The sequence below is a fragment of the Manis pentadactyla genome, chromosome 8, assembly GCF_030020395.1.
Source record: "Manis pentadactyla isolate mManPen7 chromosome 8, mManPen7.hap1, whole genome shotgun sequence".
Taxonomy (NCBI): domain Eukaryota; kingdom Metazoa; phylum Chordata; class Mammalia; order Pholidota; family Manidae; genus Manis; species Manis pentadactyla.
In genome coordinates, this window is record NC_080026.1 from 117053172 (window position 1) to 117071818 (window position 18647).

The 18647-nt window shown below is 40.0% G+C and overlaps 1 protein-coding gene across 4 annotated transcripts in view; it reads left to right on the forward strand.

The window, feature by feature from the left end:
* The window catches only part of SORCS3 (sortilin related VPS10 domain containing receptor 3), a 575246-nt gene that overhangs the window by 360141 nt on the left and 196458 nt on the right, over positions 1-18647 (forward strand). For all 4 annotated transcript variants that reach the window (XM_036906473.2, XM_036906472.2, XM_057506299.1 and 1 more), the window contains exon 5: positions 11396-11469. In XM_036906473.2, the coding sequence (XP_036762368.1) occupies positions 11396-11469 (74 nt within the window). The remainder of the gene's footprint in view (positions 1-11395; positions 11470-18647) is intronic.

Consider the following 18647-nt stretch of genomic DNA (forward strand, 5'->3'; position numbering starts at 1 on the left):
ATATCCCTTGGGTTCTATTGCTAGGATTATTGCTCTTGAATGAAGAATCAAAAATTGTATATCTTAAAGAGCCTAAGAACGCATTGGTTTAAATCCCATCTGACACTTCAATTTCCTGATAGTATCACCTTAATCAAAATGCTCATCCATCTTGTGCTCAAACCATCCCCTAACTCCTCAGAGGGCTTGCTACCAATGTGAGGCAGGTTCTCCAGCCGAGGGAGTTCTTTCCATTAGAATATTATTTCTTATATCAAGCCCACATTTACTTCCATCTGGATTTGACCTTTTGTGCTTCTTCTGCGCTCTGATGCAACGCAGAAGAAAGTCTCATCGTCCTTCCCCAGAGCACCACTCCCCACATTTGAAAATAGTCATAAACCTCTTTGCTCATTGGTCAGTTTTTTGTGCCAACAATCCCAAGTTTCTTTTTCCCAAGGACATCGTTTGAGCTCCTTTATAATTCAGGTTGTTTCCTTGAAAGCACTCGTTGCTCAATGGCAGCCAGGTGCTTCAGAATAACACTAAGTTTACAGTCAGATGTCCTGGAATTTGTTTGGAGATTTTGAGAAAGTTCACAGAACTCCTGGGACCTCCATGTTCTCCTCCAGGAAGTAGGGATAGAAATAACCATGCAACAGTGTTTCTTTTGTGGGAGTAAAACCAGACACTATATACAAAAATGTCTGTCAGGGCAACTACTCCCTAAATGTTAGTTTCTTCTACTTTTTTCTCTGAAAGTATACCCTTTGAAGTACACATTCCTTTTGCTTTAATATATTGAGTTTAAGTGAACTTAGATTTTCTGGCCACATATTAATACTAAAATAATGACCATATTTAAACATCCACTTGGAGGTATGTTTCAAAAGGTGTTTCATATGGTAAAGATAGTAAAGACTTCATTTCTTCCAAATTGAAAGCAGGCATTATTGTTGATACTTAGATATAGTAATTTAAATTAAATGCATGACCTAAAACTAAGAGATTGAAGTTATCTCCACCTCTTTCAGAATCAGACCTTCAGGAAGGAAAAACAAATCTGAACTTGGAGAAGCATTAAGGACAAATGAGTTGCAGTGAAAAGGCCAGGAAAGTAGGCAATAAAGTAGATGTTCATAATAGAATGTGATGTGAAACCAAAACCATTAAGGAGGCAGAGAACGCAAGTAACGTGCAGGAGGAAATGTGAGTCAGAACAAATAAAGGCAGCTTACAGAGGAGTAACATTTATGTTCAGAGGGTGCTGCTTAATATGAGACGTTTCTGAATTGGAATGTATAAAAATGAATAGAATCTGATTGCAAAGGGAAATGGTCAAGAAAGTAGGACTATGGAGACAAAAGAATGGGTTTGGTAAATATTATGTAAATTATTTGTAAGATTATCTTATATGACTGTTAGCTCAGAAGATACTTTTCAGTACAAAAGAGGATAAAACCAAATTGTGAAAATGATTTGTAAATAAAAGTGTTAGATAAATTCAAGGTACGGTATCATTCATGCATGGCATGCCCAAATGAGCTATTATTCCTGTGAGGTTATATTAATTTGTTTTTCCCATAAACTAATAAAAAAAAAAGACAGCGCAATACAGTAAAAAGAGCATTGAGGTGGGAGTCAGGACCCTGGTTTTGAATTCCAGCTCCACAACTAGATCTCAGGCAAGTCACTTAGGTTGTCTGAATTTTAGATTCCCCATGTGTAAAAAGAATTGACCAGATTTTCTGTAAGGCCATTTTCAGCTATGAAAGTTTATTATTCTCTGATTCTATGTTGTTGGGCAGCCCAGTGGCAATTTCTCTCTCTCTCTCTGTGTGTGTGTGTGTGTGTGTGTGTGATTTGTGAGGGGATTCAAGATTTCAGATGGGATTCCTCTCATCAGGAGCCTCTGATCTATTTGAAGAGATTACCTGAAGTTTTGGTGCATAAGTGAATGAAGGAATAGATTAATGTTTGTTTAGATGAATTAAATAAAAACAATTTGATCACTTATAAGAGAAACCTGTTATTAGAATCTGGTTGAACATTAGATGTTAAATATGAGAAAAGAGATACGATTTATAGGATACTCGTCCCTTCTCACCGTCCTCTTCTCACCAATTTGCTTAAAAATCGTTCTTTAGTTTTCCTGATGTAATCTTGCCTCTTTTGGCCAGTGTGACCAAGGATAGCTTCATAGAAGGGAGACAATTTGAACTATATTAAGATAAGTATAAACTTTATAGACAAACTTGGGAAGGGAAGGGGACCTTTCAGACAGAAGGAATAGAGCCTTAAAAGACTTGAAAAGCGATACTCTTGTATTCATTCAGCAAATATTTATTGAGCATCTGTTCTGTACTGGTGCCCCTGGAACCACTAAAGTAGCAATCCTCACTACCTAGAAAGGAAGACAGATATTGATCATGTCAGTGCACAAATGTATAATTTTTTACTTTGATGAAAATTGTAATTTAGAGGATAGAGACCATAAGAGTAGATGACAGGTGGACCTGCTACAATTTGGAGCAGAGGGTGACCAACAAGGACTTCCTTTAGGAAATGTTACTTCTGCTGAGACCTGACATGTGAGCGGCAGTTTGGTTCTTGAATGGAAAGAGGAGGAAGTGTGGAGCAGGAGGAGGGTGTTTCAGGTAGAGGAGCAGCAGGTGCCAGATCCCTGAGACCGGAGAGACCATGGCCTATCTGGGAAGCCAGAAGAGGGTCTGTGTGGCTGGAACTTGGAAAATAAAGGGGAGGGAGAGAATCCTGGAGGAAAAGGCAGGTGGGAAATGAGCACGGAATCACCCCTTTGATGGAGTGTGGATACCAATACTTCACTTGTCAGCTTTCACAGGCCCAGCGGGAGGAAAGCACTCCATACTGGGACAGGCACTGGGGAGCTGGGGAAGCACCATCTGTGCTTCGTGTTCTCAGATGGGCCTCTGTGTTACTAAATGTGTTCTCACCAGCAGCTCTCGCAGGGAGTCGGACACTGACTTGGGAAATGGAAGGCTTTGGTTATCCAAATACCCATGTGGCCTCAGAAATCGAGGGCATAGTCAGGAGGAGAAGACTAAGGAGTCATACAAAAGCCACAGCCATGGTGAGGCTTGCTATGTTAGCTGACAGGGTCTGATGGAGTCACTTTCTTGCAAGCATGGCATCACCAAAATGGCATATTTTTCTTTCATCCATTCATAATAATTAAAGAGACTTAACTGACAACCCTGACCATAGGGTGTCTCCTCATATCCAGTCCAGAATTCCAATTGCCAAAGGAACCAAGACATGACTACATCCCTCCTTGTGGTCACCCTGCACAAAGCACAACAATTAAATGGTCATTCCCGTTATTATAAGCACCTGCCCCTCATCCAGCATCTGACATTCTTGGCATCACGTCCCCTTCCTTTCAAACTGGGGCTCAAAATGCACCCCTGGGAGAGTGTCATTCTGCAGGGTCAACTTTACTTGAAAATTTGTGAAGAAATTTATCTTTTATTCTAAGCACAGATATAGTCTAGAATAGACTGCAAAATACCCATGGAATTTTAAGATGAGAAGTAGAGACTTGGAAATATTTTCCCTGAAGTCAGATAGCTTCAGGTCGAACTTCCAGGTTCCTGGTGAAATGCTTTATCTTTTTGCATCTTGGAGAGGTTTTGATGAAACACATTGAGAAGCACTGAGTCTCAAACTGTGTTTGATACTGTTTATAGGATATCCTGTGTCTTTCTCACCAATTTTCTATAGGGATGCTCTTATCAGTTTGCTTTTAAAAGTAGTTCTTCCATTTTTTGGTGTTGTAATCTTGTCTCTTTTAGGTTTCAAGGGAAGGCATTTCAAAATTTGATAAGCAAGTGTGTATCTGCCTACATTTCTCTGCTTTTATTGGCCTTCACACTGCAGGCCCATCTTAAGTCTTATTTTATCTGCACACCCACCCTCTTGTGGAGTTGTTTCCTCCTCTTCTTCTTAGATGCTGTGGATGACCTTGTTTGGATCCTGTTCCATCTCTGTTCTTTCCCCTATTAAGTGTGGTGGTTAGACCAGTGTACACTGATCCAGGGCCAAGTGAACTGTGCTTTTAGAGGAGGATGAGATAATGTTTCTGTTTCATTTCCAACATCTTCCCTAATGACTAGAATTTTTCACCTTTGCTAGCTGAAGTGTTTTGGGGGAACTTGTCCTTCAGGCCAGCTCCTGTCATCCATTATGACTCAGCCCATGGCCCAGCGCCCAGCCCCCAGAGCTGACCAGTCCTTCCTTGGAGTCTCTCTGTACTGCTCTGCCTCCATTGGCATGTGCCTCACTGTGCCCTGCTGTACCTACCTGCTGGTGTGTCTGTCTTCCCATCCAGGTATTGAGTTTCTGGAGGTCAGGGAACCTTGTGTTATTTACCTTTATATCACTATACCTAGTACTGTGTACTGAGCCTAGTACACATGCTAGGTGCTCAATGAATACTAAAGAAGTTGAATGAAATGATTTGAGTTAAGTAACTACAGGGAGTATTTGCAATAATTTTGAGGTCCTTTTGTTCTGGTGGCATCCAGTGTCAGAGAATAAGGAAGCATGAAATAAGGGGATGACCCAGATTCTTAGGAACGGAATGGAGAGACTTCCAGGTATGGTGGCCAGATAAAATCAGGATACCCAGTGAAATCTGAATTTAAAGTAAATGACATTTTGAAAAATTATAAGTTTATCCCTAATGTTACATACATACACACAAATAGTTTTTTCTGAAATTCAAATTACCTGGTATCTATATTTTTGTTTGCTAAGTCTGGCAACCCTACTTTAAGGTCAGAAGGTCCCACTCTCTTCTTCAGGCAGTTGTAGATCTACCCTAAGATTCAGGTCACAAACTTGTGGCCCTTGGGTAGCATCTGTCCACCTGTATCAAGACATGTCTTACTTGCTCTGCAGTACATTTTAATTTTTAATTTGGAAAAATTGAAAAATACAAAGATTTCCCATAAAAATATGAATTTTCAGGTTTTCTTGAAAAATGGTAAAGCCTGACCACACTGGATCAGCTCTCCTGTTCAGCTAAGGAACAGCTAAGTCTGTTTTTAGGTGGAGAATGAGCTCCCTGGATTCCGTTTCTTACCAGCATTGTGACGAAATGTCATCTGCCAAATATTATCCCACTTGCACTGCGTTTCCCTCAGGGTTGAGAGGAAAGTGGAACATTTTTTGAACTTGTACTTCTATCAAAAGCAGGAAAACAAAAGACAGCTTTAATGTGCCAAGTGTTTTAGAAAAAAATGGGGAACATCTTCGTGGATAAGCAAAGAAACTTCCTTAGTGTGTTAAGTGCTAGCAAAAAGAAGCCGTGTCTAAGGCATATAAATAATGGTACAATTTTTTCTTATGCCCTCCCCACTGAGGGCATGTGCATTCCTGATCTCCACAGGAACGTAAGATCCCTGAGGGCAGAGACTTCTTGTCTGTTGGTTCACTGATGTATCCTAAACCCACAGAACAGTGCTTCGTTCTTAACAGACATTTGGTCAATATTTTTTAAGTGAAGGAATGAGTGAAGAGAAAGATAAAACCTCTATAGGTAAAAATCTTTAAGAAGGGAATAAAAATGTTGCCTTTTACAAAAGAATGCTATGACAGGGTGAATTTCTATGTCTTCTTTATAAATATCTCTATGGTATAGATGCCTTATATCTCCCAAGGGAAAGGAAAAGGGCTGCCGAGGACAGAAGTTCCATCTATGTACTTAGAGCCTATTAGAAGGACATTGGGTGGGATTGTCCCCACCGATTATCCAGAGGGGGTTGTTTGGTGAATATCTGAGGAAGGAACCAGGAGCATGTAGTGGAAAAAACTCTTCTTCTGCTGTGTGACCCTGGTTTCTTGCCTGCCTACTTTGAATGCTGCCACAATGCAGGGGATTCTCCCAGCAGCTGTGCATAGCCCAGCCAGGCCCTCCCACTCTCTCTGTGGCTACCAAGGAAACAGGTGCACAGAGACCTTCTTATTTTGAACAAAAAGCAGCCTTATTTTATTTTAAAGGGAAAGACCATCATGACTACAGTTCAGAAGAATGCTACCTAAGCTCTGTAGATTTTGAGAAAAAAAAAATCAGGATAGTTATACACATTAAGTTTGAATTTGCCTACAGGGAAGAGCTTTTATATAAATGTGTTCCAAACCATCCTTCGCTCTACACGGGAGGTATGCTGGCCCAAGGGAATCTGGCTGGAACACCAAAAGCTACCAGAAGATGTATATTTTGTTGCCTCTTATGATTATGTCTGGTTTCTACCATATGGTCATTGTGAATTCACATTTATTCTTAGCAAATATCCTTAGGGGTATGGTGAAAATGCATAGAAAGAGAAATATAGGCAAATGAGAATTTGGCTTTTAACCACAGATTCTACATTCTGGTCCTAAATCAGATTTCTGGCCTTAAATGCTCCTATACTAAATGCTTAGGAGTATAGACAAGAAAACAGCAGAGAAATACAACAAGCTCTGCCATTCTTCTGGTGGGAGGTGTAAGATGCTTGTATTAGTTTCCTGTGACTGCTCTAACAAAGCACCACAAACTGGCTGCCTTAAAACAATAGAAATTCATTGTTCCACAATTCTGGAGACTAGAAGTCCAAAATCAAAGTATTGTCAGGATCGTGCTCCCTCTGAAACCTATAAGGGAGTCCTTCCATGCTTTCTCCCAGATTTTGGTGGTCTGCCGGCAGTCATTGGCATCCCTTGGTTTGTGGCTCTCTCACACCACTCCTGTCATCACGTGGCCTCCCTGTGTATATTCACGTCATCTCCCCTCTGTGCTTCCTTGTGTGTCCAAATATCTCCTCATGAGGATGCCAGTCATAATGGATTAGGGCCTGCCCAGACTCCACTGGATTACATCTACAAATACCCTAAATTCCAAGTAAGGTCACATTCTGAGACCCTGGGGGTTAGGACTGTCTTTCTGGGGAGACATCGTTCAACCCATAACCTCCTATTGCAGTCATATTATTCTTTGAACTTAACTTTCCAGGTACAACTTGTTGTCTGTCTGGTGGAATAGTGCATTGATTAACTGCCTCTAGTTCTTCAGCTATCGGAGGCTTTTCCCTGGCAGGCTGATGTAATTGGGGAACTAATAACTGAATCAATAAGGAAAAGAACATGTTCTTTCACACCTTCCAGCTGTTCTGATGATTCATTGAGGGCTCTGTGTATGTGTGTTGCTACGGAATGTGTGCTCGTTAAGAGATAGGGGACCTTGATGTCCAGTGGGAGTAGGCGAAGGAGAGCATCTGGACTGTCGTCTGATGAAAGTTCAGAAATGATGTCCTTGCAGGGAGGAGACATCATGAGGCGGAATATGGACGAGAGCACAAAATCTCATGTATGTAACATTGTATAAACAAGAAGCATTTTAAAAGATACTTACTGTTTGGAAAATATAATTTACTTTAATGATGCATGAAGCACATTGGGTTGAAGCCATGCAGGACTATATAAATACCATGTAAGCTAATATATTGCCTGCCTGAGGAGGGATTTACCCCCAGGTGATCTCTATGAAATGCCATTTTGTGGAGAATCCCATATTACTTTGTCTAATGTCAGTACCCTCATGAAAAAATTGAAATTTTAATTCTTGGTCTTTTAAAAGGTAGTCTGAAAGATAAAGTATGCATTATATAATGTACATTATGAAAGTATAAGTATAAAATATACATTATAAAAGTATAAATAAAATACACATTATAATTATAAAATTAATATAGAAATATAAGTAGAATAAACTATTGACTTGTATTACTATTGAAATATTGTACACACACACATATATACATATGTACTGTGAAGAGATCTGAAATGATAGAAAACTTAAGAAAACATAAATTACCCATAATACCACAATTTAGAGATAACAACTGCTAATATTTTGACTTATTTCCTTCTAATATGTCTCAACTTTTTGCAATTTAAATAAAATTGGCATCAATATATGCATGTTCTGTAATATATTTTTAAATAAATATCATGAGCACATTCATATTAAGTATGAAACACTTTCATAACATTAAGTTTGAAACACTAATGCTTACTGTTGAATGGTTGCCTATGTGTTTTATCTCTAGTTGAGTGTTAGAGATTTAATTCTTAATTATGTAATACATGTCCACAACAATTTTTAAAAATTCAGATAAACAAAAGGAAAAGTTACCGATTGACCACAATCTTACCATTGCAGAAGTAACTAATATTAATATTTTGACATACACTGCATGGCAGTGTACTTGTCTAAATCGGTCATTCATGGTTCATAGCATTTTTAGTCTAGTAACACTGAAACTTACTTCAGTGCTTAGAAGAACACAGCAGTTACTTGACATATTTTTGTTGAACAAATGAATGAATAAACAAATGCATGGATAGAGAGGCAGGTAAGATCCAGATTGTGGTAGAATAAAATTCATTTCAGACTCAGCAGCTCACTGTAGATTGCGAGACAAGGTAGCTAACCAGAGGCCCTTAATGAATAGGAGCCTGCTCTTTCTGTTCATCTGAATCAACCTCTAGGCAGAGAATTCAATTTAATTTTTCTCCTATCAGTCAAACTGAAGAGCTGAAAAAGCAAAACCAGAGCCAGGGGAGGCAAGAGGAGGAGCAGGCTTGGGTGAGGAGATCAGCGGCCGATCTCTTGTTCCTCCTCTGTTGGGAGGAGCACGAGAGGACAGGCGCCAGGCCTCTCCCCAGTGGGAGCCGGGGCAGGGCCGTGGTGGATGGCGCCTGGCGCAGCCGGGATCCTATGTGACGGAGGACTGAGGACATCCCCGGAGGACTGAGGCTCCAGCAGGTTTCTTCCTGGCCTGTCTCTAGTGTTTGACGCAGAGGAAGACAAACCATGTAGTGTTTTATTTGAAGGAATTTGGGGATCTGTTTGCTATGATTGGGAGAGTCTGATTTCTTTGGGTTATAGAAGGCTCCAAGTCTCTTCTATATGTAATTGGGAAATGTATCTTAAGTCTGAGTATGTGTTCTTCAGATGCCTGCCATGCAAAGGAAACGGATCCATTTCTTAAAAGCCTGCATAAAAAACTCCATCCTTTCAAAAAAATTCAGGAATATATCCTAACCAGTGGGATGATCTGGTCCATACAAACCCTCTCCTTCCTTCCAGTTCCCTCCCTAATATAAATATACCAACAGATAGACGTAGAAACATCCACAAATGGATGGATGGATGGATGGATAGATGGATGGAAAGGGAGACAGACAGATAAATGGACAGACAGACAACATATACCTCCTTTTGGCCAGCAACAGTTACTACATCCCTTCTTCCTCTTAAAATCTTCCTTACAAACTAACTTTAAGATCTTGGCCATATTCACACCTTTCTTCTTATTATCTCCTCTGCTCAGTAAAATCTCTATCCACCTTCTGTCCTGTCCACACCATCTATCTCCAAAGGCCCAGCTCAAGCTATATTTCTCTGTAGTTCAATGAAGCCTCATTGTTCCATTTCTACGCATGTAAATTTTGGCCATTTCTCAACTTCTAGAGCTTTAACCTTTGGTCCGTTTTCCCCTTTGGCATGGTGTATGTGTATTCAAGGGTCACATATGTATAAGTTGAGAGATTGGAAATTCCAACAACGTTGGAATTGGAATGAGACTTCCTGGAGAAATGGATCTAGGTGTAGGCCTTTAGAGATAGGTGGTCTGGACAGGAGAGAAGGTGGATAGAGGTGCGCATCTATGGGGGAAGTGATTACAGGAATATACTTTACTTGACCCGTTTCTATAAACTTGAGGGTCACCTTCCTCAATTTCCCTACCCTTGAAAGTTTGTGGAAAACATGAACATGATAGACTTCTCATTATGAAGTAGACACCATGATTCTACGGATGGAGATGTGAGCCTGGCATCAGAACACTTAAGTTCTAGTTCCTTTGACCAAAACTTAATTTCTTCAAGATGGAGTTTCATTAACTGTGAAATAGGAGGTTTGTGTATGCACCTGTTATGTGCCAGACATCGCGTAACCTCTGGTACCCAAAGGTGAATAAGGCAAGATCCCCGCCCTTCCTGTGACTCACAGTCTAGTGGGGGGTTTGCCAAGCCAGTCAGTGACAGCTTAGTGTGAACAGTGAAAATAGTGGTAGCACCACTGAGGGAGTTGTTACCTCTGCCGGCTAGATTAGAGAATGCTTGAGAACAGGGACCCAATTTAGTAATCGCCCTGCCTTGCTTTCAAGGCTCAAATGTGTGTGAAAGAGCAACGTGGTCAAACAATTATTATTATTATTACTACCCCATTATCAGTCAGGTACAAATACTATCCTTCCAGGCATTCATTTGGAAATAAACCTGATACTCCTTGATAGATTGTTACAGGATGTTGGCCTTTCCCTGTGTATTACGAAGGGGTCAGACTCTCCATCCATAAAATAATCTGGAATCTGACTATTTTCCATACAGGAGGTTCTTTTTCACTTTTCCAAAGTCCCCAGGCTCTTCTGGGATTTTTTCTTATTCCATGACTTGATGTCCATCCTTACATGCCTGTCATAATTTCTGACATGCAACAGCTATTTAGTGATTGCTTTGTATTCAAGGAATAGATACACAGCTAAATAATACAGAAAAATCCGACATAGCCACATATTACCCCATGGCAAGTGCTCACCGGAAACAAAAGATGAGTGAGCTGAAGTGGTTGGAGAAGGTTTTGTGGAGGAAGCCACACTTATGCTTTTGGGTAATTTTTACTTAGGCACGAGTTAGAACCTTTGCTTCCTTGCACAGACATGGGAGTATAAATGAGCCTGGTACCTTCAGTGACATTTTGAAGAGTCCATTTCATTTAGATTATGTGAGAGTAGTAAGAGATAAAACTGAAAGAGCACAGTGTTTTGCACATAATGTTGGGTTAGATACCAGCTGATGAGCATTTTTAGCATGTGTCCTGTTTTCCCGCTGAGCACAAAAATCTATACCTCTCTTATCTGCATATTCCCCAGAATGCCTTACATAGAGGAATTATTCAATAAATAATTCTTTAATCAGTTTTGCTGAATTATTTTAGGTGTAGCTGAAAACTTCATGGAATTTGAAGAAAAAAATAAGATATAATTTTACTAAAGGCTTTTCCCCTAAAGGGGATAGTAATGGATGGCATCAGAATTGGATTTATACTTAGCTCTAAAGTATCAGTTGATTGAGTATATATCGAGCACCTACGTGGTGCTAGAAGGCACCATGATAAGCATAGTGCAGTCATAGTCATCTGTTTTTATCTGGATAAAATGGATGCCTACCTGGGTGTGCTGGAATGTTCTTCTCCAGGGGGGATGACACACATATCATATTGAACAGCACCCCTTGATGCTTATGCTTTTCTTGCTTCCCTGTTTTGCAGCTCTACAGCTCCATGGACTTTGGGAGACGGTGGCAACTCATGCATGAACGCATCACACCCAACAGGTTTTACTGGTAAGCCCCGTCTGCAACTTGCCACCCATTTGAATAAAGAATTATCAGACAGTGTAGCCCTCTGGACAAAACTGGATACCTTTGGCACTTGGAAACACATGTCCTAGCCCTTTGCTACTCAGATGTGGTTCACAGACCATCAGCCTCAGCATCATGTGGGAACTTGTTAGCAATGTAGAATCTCAGGCGAGGCCCTTCTGAGCAGGAATCTTTGTGTAACAAGGGCTCTGGTGATTCAATGTGCACGTGGAAGTTTGGGAAGCGTTGGGATCAAGGGCTCCATGAGAAGGTCATTTCCAGATGCTCTTAGCTATGCACTCATCTCCTCTCTTTTCTGGAAAAGTGTATATTTTATATACTTATTCTAAAAAGCAGTACTTCCTCAAAGGTACTCCAAAGGAAATTAGTTCCACAAAATGCTTCTCCTTTTATAAGCATTTCTATGGTGATATTGTTTAGGTAATGATTATCCCCTGACCTCCTAAAGACTCAGGATTCACATGATGTTTTTAGACCCTGGAGAAGCCCTGAGCAAAGAGGCCTGATGAACGTCACATCACTCTTTCCAGAACTTATTTCTCTCCAGAATCCTTTTCTCATGTCACACCTGATCAACCCTCCAGGTTTGGTGGAGCACATTTTGAAAAACCTTTTATAAGAGTGAATACCTGTTCCAAATGGAAAATTAGTCCTCCCCTATGATCAGAAGTTATTTTTATTAATTGGCATTCCTTTATGTGTGCCTGCTATTTTTACCTTGGTTGTAACAGATAAGCTTGGTTTGATATAATTTTACTGTTTACTCATCCCTGCTAGAGCATGAGCGCTTCTGGCTTGCATCTTGCTTTCATTTCAGCAGAGATGCTGGCCAAAGGAATAGGGATCACGAGCACACACCAAAGTGTATAATATGCTTAATTAAAAACAATGACAAAGTAACAATGTTTGAAAGTTGTACCTATTCTCTGTCTTCTTTTAAAATCCTTAGTTCAATTCCCTTAGAAAAAGCCATGAGGTGGACATTTGTGCTTTAGACAAGGTAGGGGTTGTGTGTGTGTGTGTGTGTGTGTGTTGAGGGGTGATGATGAGTATCTGTACACATGTACATCCACACCAACTTCTTCAGAAGCAATGGCTTCACCCAGTCTGCTCTACGCCCACAAAACTATCTCTAGAATTAAAAATGATGATTGATGGAACATACTTTGAAAATCAAGTGTGTTTTATTGTACACGGTTCAGAGAATGGAGAGAGAAAAGTGAAGTTAGGAATATTACGCTTGACTCAGCACCTGGACTATCCCCAGTTATTTTGTCCTTTTCAGGCCAACTATTCTTTGGTCTGTAAGTATTATTACAGTGATTATTTCATTTGCATTTAGAACTATTAAGATTTTTCAATAGGCTAAGTCAGTAAAAGGAAATATTTGTCTCTCTGATATTCCAACTAAATAACTACAGCCTTTTGCTCAGCTGAGACGGACCAGTTTCTCAGTGTGCTGTTACTCAGAAGTCCCTCAAAAAGGAAAAAGAAAGACCCTCTGCTGTTTCTGGAACAAACTCTTGAGATTGTAAGGCAGTTGGCCAACTAGAAAGTCAAGTTGATAGAGAAGCAAAATACAACAGACTGGATGAGCTTGTCACCGTTTGTGAAGGAAATTAAAATCAGCGGCTGAGGAGCTGTGTTTTCCTATGGTATGCAAAGAGCAGGAAGAAAATGTTCCAGCTGTGGTCTGCTCTTCCCCTTCCTTTGTGTAGGAGAAAGAATAAATCCCCAGGTCCTGATAATTGTGTTCCATCTCATTTCCACTCTTTGCTTCTTTCATATATGCCCCCATGGGAAAATATATAAGTTAGTGCCTGGGCTGGCTAGCCAAGTGATAGCTGAAAATTCCATTCTGTAATTATCACTTATCTGTTCTGATGTATAATTGCCATGATTATTCTTTTAGGTGTCATAGGAGTCGCAGAGGAAGAGCTCATTTTACTCAGACCGTTTTCCCCCGTGACAGAATCCAAGTCTGTCTAAAGCTATGAACCACTTAAGACGAAGAGACATGACCCATATGGGCGGTAGTGGAGACATTCAGGGGTCACCTCCTTGAGAAAAGATTAAGTATATACATTTCTCTGAGTGTAGAAAACAACTTTGGCTGAGACAGGGCCTCTTCAAGCTGTGGTTCCCTCATCTGTGTAGTGGGAACAAATTGTCAATTTCATTAAGTTTATTGAAAGGGCCAGATACAATCAACTGGACACTTGCCAGTTCCATTTCTCCATTTTAGATTATAATTTGTAAATTCCAAGTCTTAAGTACTATTAGCAGTTCTGAATACCATGATGCATAAATGATTTGTTTCTGGTATGCAAATTCAGACCCCATACATGGTGAGACTATATGCCTGTGGACATCCGATAACAACTGAATGGGTCTAATGTACTGCCAAGAATTCACATCTCAACTTTTATTGTCCTCTACTCTTAATTGAATCATAATTCTTATGAAGTGGTAAACACCAAACAAATCAACAATACAAAGTCCTAGGGTTATTTCTTTGGGAGGGATGTAGATGTTGTAGAGTGAAGTGGCACTGTGAATGGCAGGAATACATGTGGTGAGGACAGTCATGCTAAAAACAAGACATTCTCTTGTGGTATGTAGACAAATAGAATGAACATGCAATTCAGAAGTAATATTGTCCAAGTATTATTATTTATAATATGGAGATTGCAAATGTCTGGAGATAGATCCTTGATGAATATAATCCCATGCCATAATCTTCTCCCATGCCATCCATCCTCAGTTGATGGAAACTAGCAGCCTCGAGGGGATTTGTGGGAAAACTGTGATCCAAAAGTGATTTCTGCCAAGGATGTAGGAGGAAGAGCTGACCACATCCATGGCTCACATTTGCTCTCTCACCTGTGGTGACAGTGACTGAGAGGTGTGTTGGCCATTATAAGGAGCTATTGTTATTATCCGTTTCCTCCTTAGTGCCCCATGTGCCTGTGGCGTAGGCAGGGCATGGGCGTAATATTCGTTAGCATCAATAGTACGATCTTCATCTAGAGATAAATTTTTCTTTATGAATTCCAAATGTTCTAACCCCATCAAGAGAGGTGACCTTGCAATCCTAGACTGTGGACTGACTTGGCCATCTAATACATGTCCCAAGAACAGGATCAACAGACATGAAAACTTGTTTATATGTGACCCTTTCACTCATTGGCTACCTGGTTAACAAGCACATCCCCAGACCTGTCTCATGCTCCCACATCATCCCAACTGCTTCAGCAATTTTAATTTGCAGACAGCACAAAAGTGGAGTAAATGTCTTAATGCAATCCTTTTCTTGTCTCTGCTTGAGCAGAGCTATCACAGTGAAAATGTGTGTGTGTGTGTGTGTGTGCGTCTGTGTGTTTAACATACCCTCCTGAGCTGCAAATGAGTAGTATTTCCACTCGTCCATTTGGATATAGATCTTTAACAGGCACATTCTGCACTGGGAAGATTGTTTTCTTTGCACATCTAATGTGAATACTTGTTGTGGTTCACAGCTTTGCCTCTGCAACCCCTAGCCACTGCCCGCCTTGCACCCCCAGGTGTTCACCCTCCTTGGGCATATTTTTCAGTGATGTTAAGAGCATCCTAGGCCTTGTTGAGTTCTCTGTATACCAGGACTGACCTCTAAGCACCTCTCGTCTGTCTCTGAGGGCATTTCTGTGGAACAGGAAGAACATCTCCTGTGTCTCTCTGTGTCCTACTAACTTCCCCTTAATTATTGTCTCTCCTGAAAGATCAGCGTCCTTTGTTCCTCTCCCTGCCATCACTGCGGGAGTGTCCTGATAAGTTAACACACCCTAAGGTCTCAGGGACTGAAACTCTTACTCCTTTCTGGGGCATTTGGATTGCAACATGCACTGGCCTGGAGAGCAAGACATGCTTTCAGAAATCAACAGATGCAGTACAAGTTTGAGATTGGCCCGCTTTCAGGGATGCAGGGAGAGGCCCCCTTGATGACTGCTCTTCTGAATTGCTACGATGCTGGTTGGCAGCTGAGGAGTAGCAAATGTGTTGGGACACTCAGATGGGCTCCACGTGTTGATTTTACTTTGATTAAGGTTGGCTTATCACTAGATTTCTAGAGGGGGCTGTGACCACAGCTTCTGGCTGCTCTTTCAGAAGGGCCCTAAAGGACAGCAGGAAGAATGGAAAAGCAAAGCATGCCCCTCCTGGTGTGTGCAGATAGGACGTCCTAGGAAAATGTCTTTTAAAGGAGAAAGGGATGATATGAAAAAAAAGAGCAGACTTAAAGTATTTTCATTATAATCTTTCTTGTCCAATTCTTTTATTGTTCTTTATTTTTGCCAAGTCTCTCTTTAAAGGCATATGCTCTTTTTTTCGCACTTCTGCTCTTTTTTTAAAATTAAGGTATCATTGATATGCAGTCTTATGAAGGTTTCACATGGACAACATTGTGGTTTCAACATTCACCCATATTATAAAATCCCCCCCTCACATCCCATTGCAGTCATTGTCCATCAGCATAGTAAGATGATACAGAGTCACTACTTGTCTTCTCCGCGCTGCACTGCCTTCCCTGTGACCTACTTATATTGTGCATGATAATTATAATGCCCCTTAATCCCCTTCTCCCTCCCTCCCCACCTACCTTCCCTTGGTAACTGCTAGTCCGTTCTTGGAGTCTGTGAGTCTGCTGCTGTTTTGTTCCTTCATTTTTACTTCGCTATATTCCACAAATGAGTGAAATCATTTGGTACTTGTCTTTCTCTGCCTGGTTTATTTCACTGAGCATAATACCCTCTAGCTCCATCCATGTTGTTGCAAATGGTAGGATTTGTTTTCCTTTTATGGCTGTATAATATTCTATTGTGTATATGTACCACATTTTCCTTATCCATTCATCTACTGATGGACGCTTAGGTTGCTTCCATGTCTTGTCTATTCTAAATAGTGCTGCAATAAATATAGGGGTGCATATGTCTTTTTGAATCTGTGATCTTGTTTTCTTTGGGTAAATTTCTAGAACTGGAATGGGGTCAAATGGATTTCTATTTTTAGTTTTTTGAGGAACTTCCATACTCCTTTCCACAATGGTTTAACTAATTTACATTCCCATCAACAATGTAGGAGGGTGCCCCTTTCTCCACATCCTCACCAGCATTTTTTGTTTCTTGTCTTTTGAATAGTGACCGTCCTACCTGGTGTGAGTTGATATCTCATTGTGGTTTTAATTTTTATTTCCCTGATAATTAGCAATGTGGAGCATCTTTTCACATGCCTGTTGGCCATCTGAATTTCTTCTTTGGAGAAGTGTTTGTTCAGATCCTCCACCCATTTCTTCATCAGGTTATTTGCTTCATGGGTGTTGAGGCATGTGAGTCTTTATGTATTTTGGATTTTAACCCCTTACCAGATAAGTCATTTATGAATATATTCTCCCACACTGTAGGATGCCTTTTTGTTCTGCTGATGGTGTCTTTTGCTGTAGAAGATTTTTAGTTTGATGTAGTCCCATTCATTCATTTTGCTTTTGTTTCCCTTGCCCAAGGAAATGTTTTCAGGAAAAATTGTTCATGTTTATATTCAAGAGATTTTTGCCTATGTTTTCTTCTAAGAGTTTTAAGGTTTCATAACTTACATTCAGGTCTTAGATCCATTTCAGGTTAGACAATAATACAGTTTCATTCTCTTACATGTAGCTGTCCAGTTTTGCCAACACCAGTTGTTGAAGAGGCTATCATTTTCCCATTGTATATCCATGGCTCTTTTATTGTTTATTAATTGGCCTTATATGTGTGGATTTATATCTGGGCTGTCTGTTCCATTGATCTATGGGTCTGTTCTTGTGCCAAATTGTTTTATTACTGTGGCTTTATATAGAGCTTGAAGTTAGGGAGCATAATCCCCCTAGCTTTGTTCTTCCTTGTCAGGATTGCTTTGGCTATTCGGGGTCTTTTGTGGTTCCATATGAATTTTAGAACTATTTGCTCTAGTTCATTGAAGAATGCTGTTGGTATTTGATGGGGATTGCATTGAATCTGTAGACTGCGTTAGGCAGGATCGCCATTTTGCCAATATTAATTCTTCCTATCCATGAGCACGGGATGTATTTCCATTTATTCTTTAATTTCTCTCATGAGTGTCTTGTAGTCTTCAGGATATGGGTCTTTTATCTCCTTGGTTGGTTTTATTCCCAGGTATTTTATTCTTTTTGATGCAATTGTAAATGGAGTTGTTTTCCTGATTTTTCTTTTGCTAGTTCATCATTAGTATGTAGGAATGCAACAGATTACTGTGTATTTATTTTATATCTTGCAAGTTTGCTGAATTCACTTATTAGTTCTAATAGTTTGGGGTGGATTCTTTAGGGTTTTTTATGTACAATATCATGTCATCTGCAAACAGTAACAGTTTAACTTTTCCTTACCAATCTGGATGCCATTTACTTCTTTGTGTTGTCTTATTGCCATGGCTAGGAACCTCCTTACTATTTTGAATAAAAGTGATGAGAGTGGGCATCCATGACTTGTTTCCAAACTTAGAGGAAAAGCTTTCAGCTTTTTGCTGTTCAGTATGATGCTGGCTGTGGGTTTGTCATATATGGCCTTTATTATGTTGAGGTACTTTCTCTCTATACCCATTTTGTTGAGAGTTTTTATCCTGAATGGATGTTGAATTTTGTTGAATACTTTTCAGCATCTATGGAGATGATCATGTGATTTTTGTCTTTCTTTTTGTTGATGTGGTGAAGGATGTTGATTGATTTTTTGAATATTGTACCATCCTTGCATCCCTGGAATAAACCCTGCTTGATCATGATGTATGATCTTTTTGATGTATTTTTGAATTCAGTTTGCTAATATTTTGTTATGTATTTTGCATCTTTGTTCATCAGGGATATTGGTCTGTAATTTTCTTGTTTTGTGGTGTCTTCGTCTTGTTTTTGTATTAGAATGATGCTGGCCTCATAGAATGTTTGGAATTATTCCCTCCTCTTCTACTTTTTGGAAAACTTTGAGGATGGGTATTAGATGTTCTGTAAATGTTTGATAAAATTCAGCGATGAAGCCATCTGGTCTGGGAGTTTTGTTCTTAGGTAGTTTTTGATTACCAATTTAATTTCATTGCTGATAATTGGTCTGTTCAGATTTTCT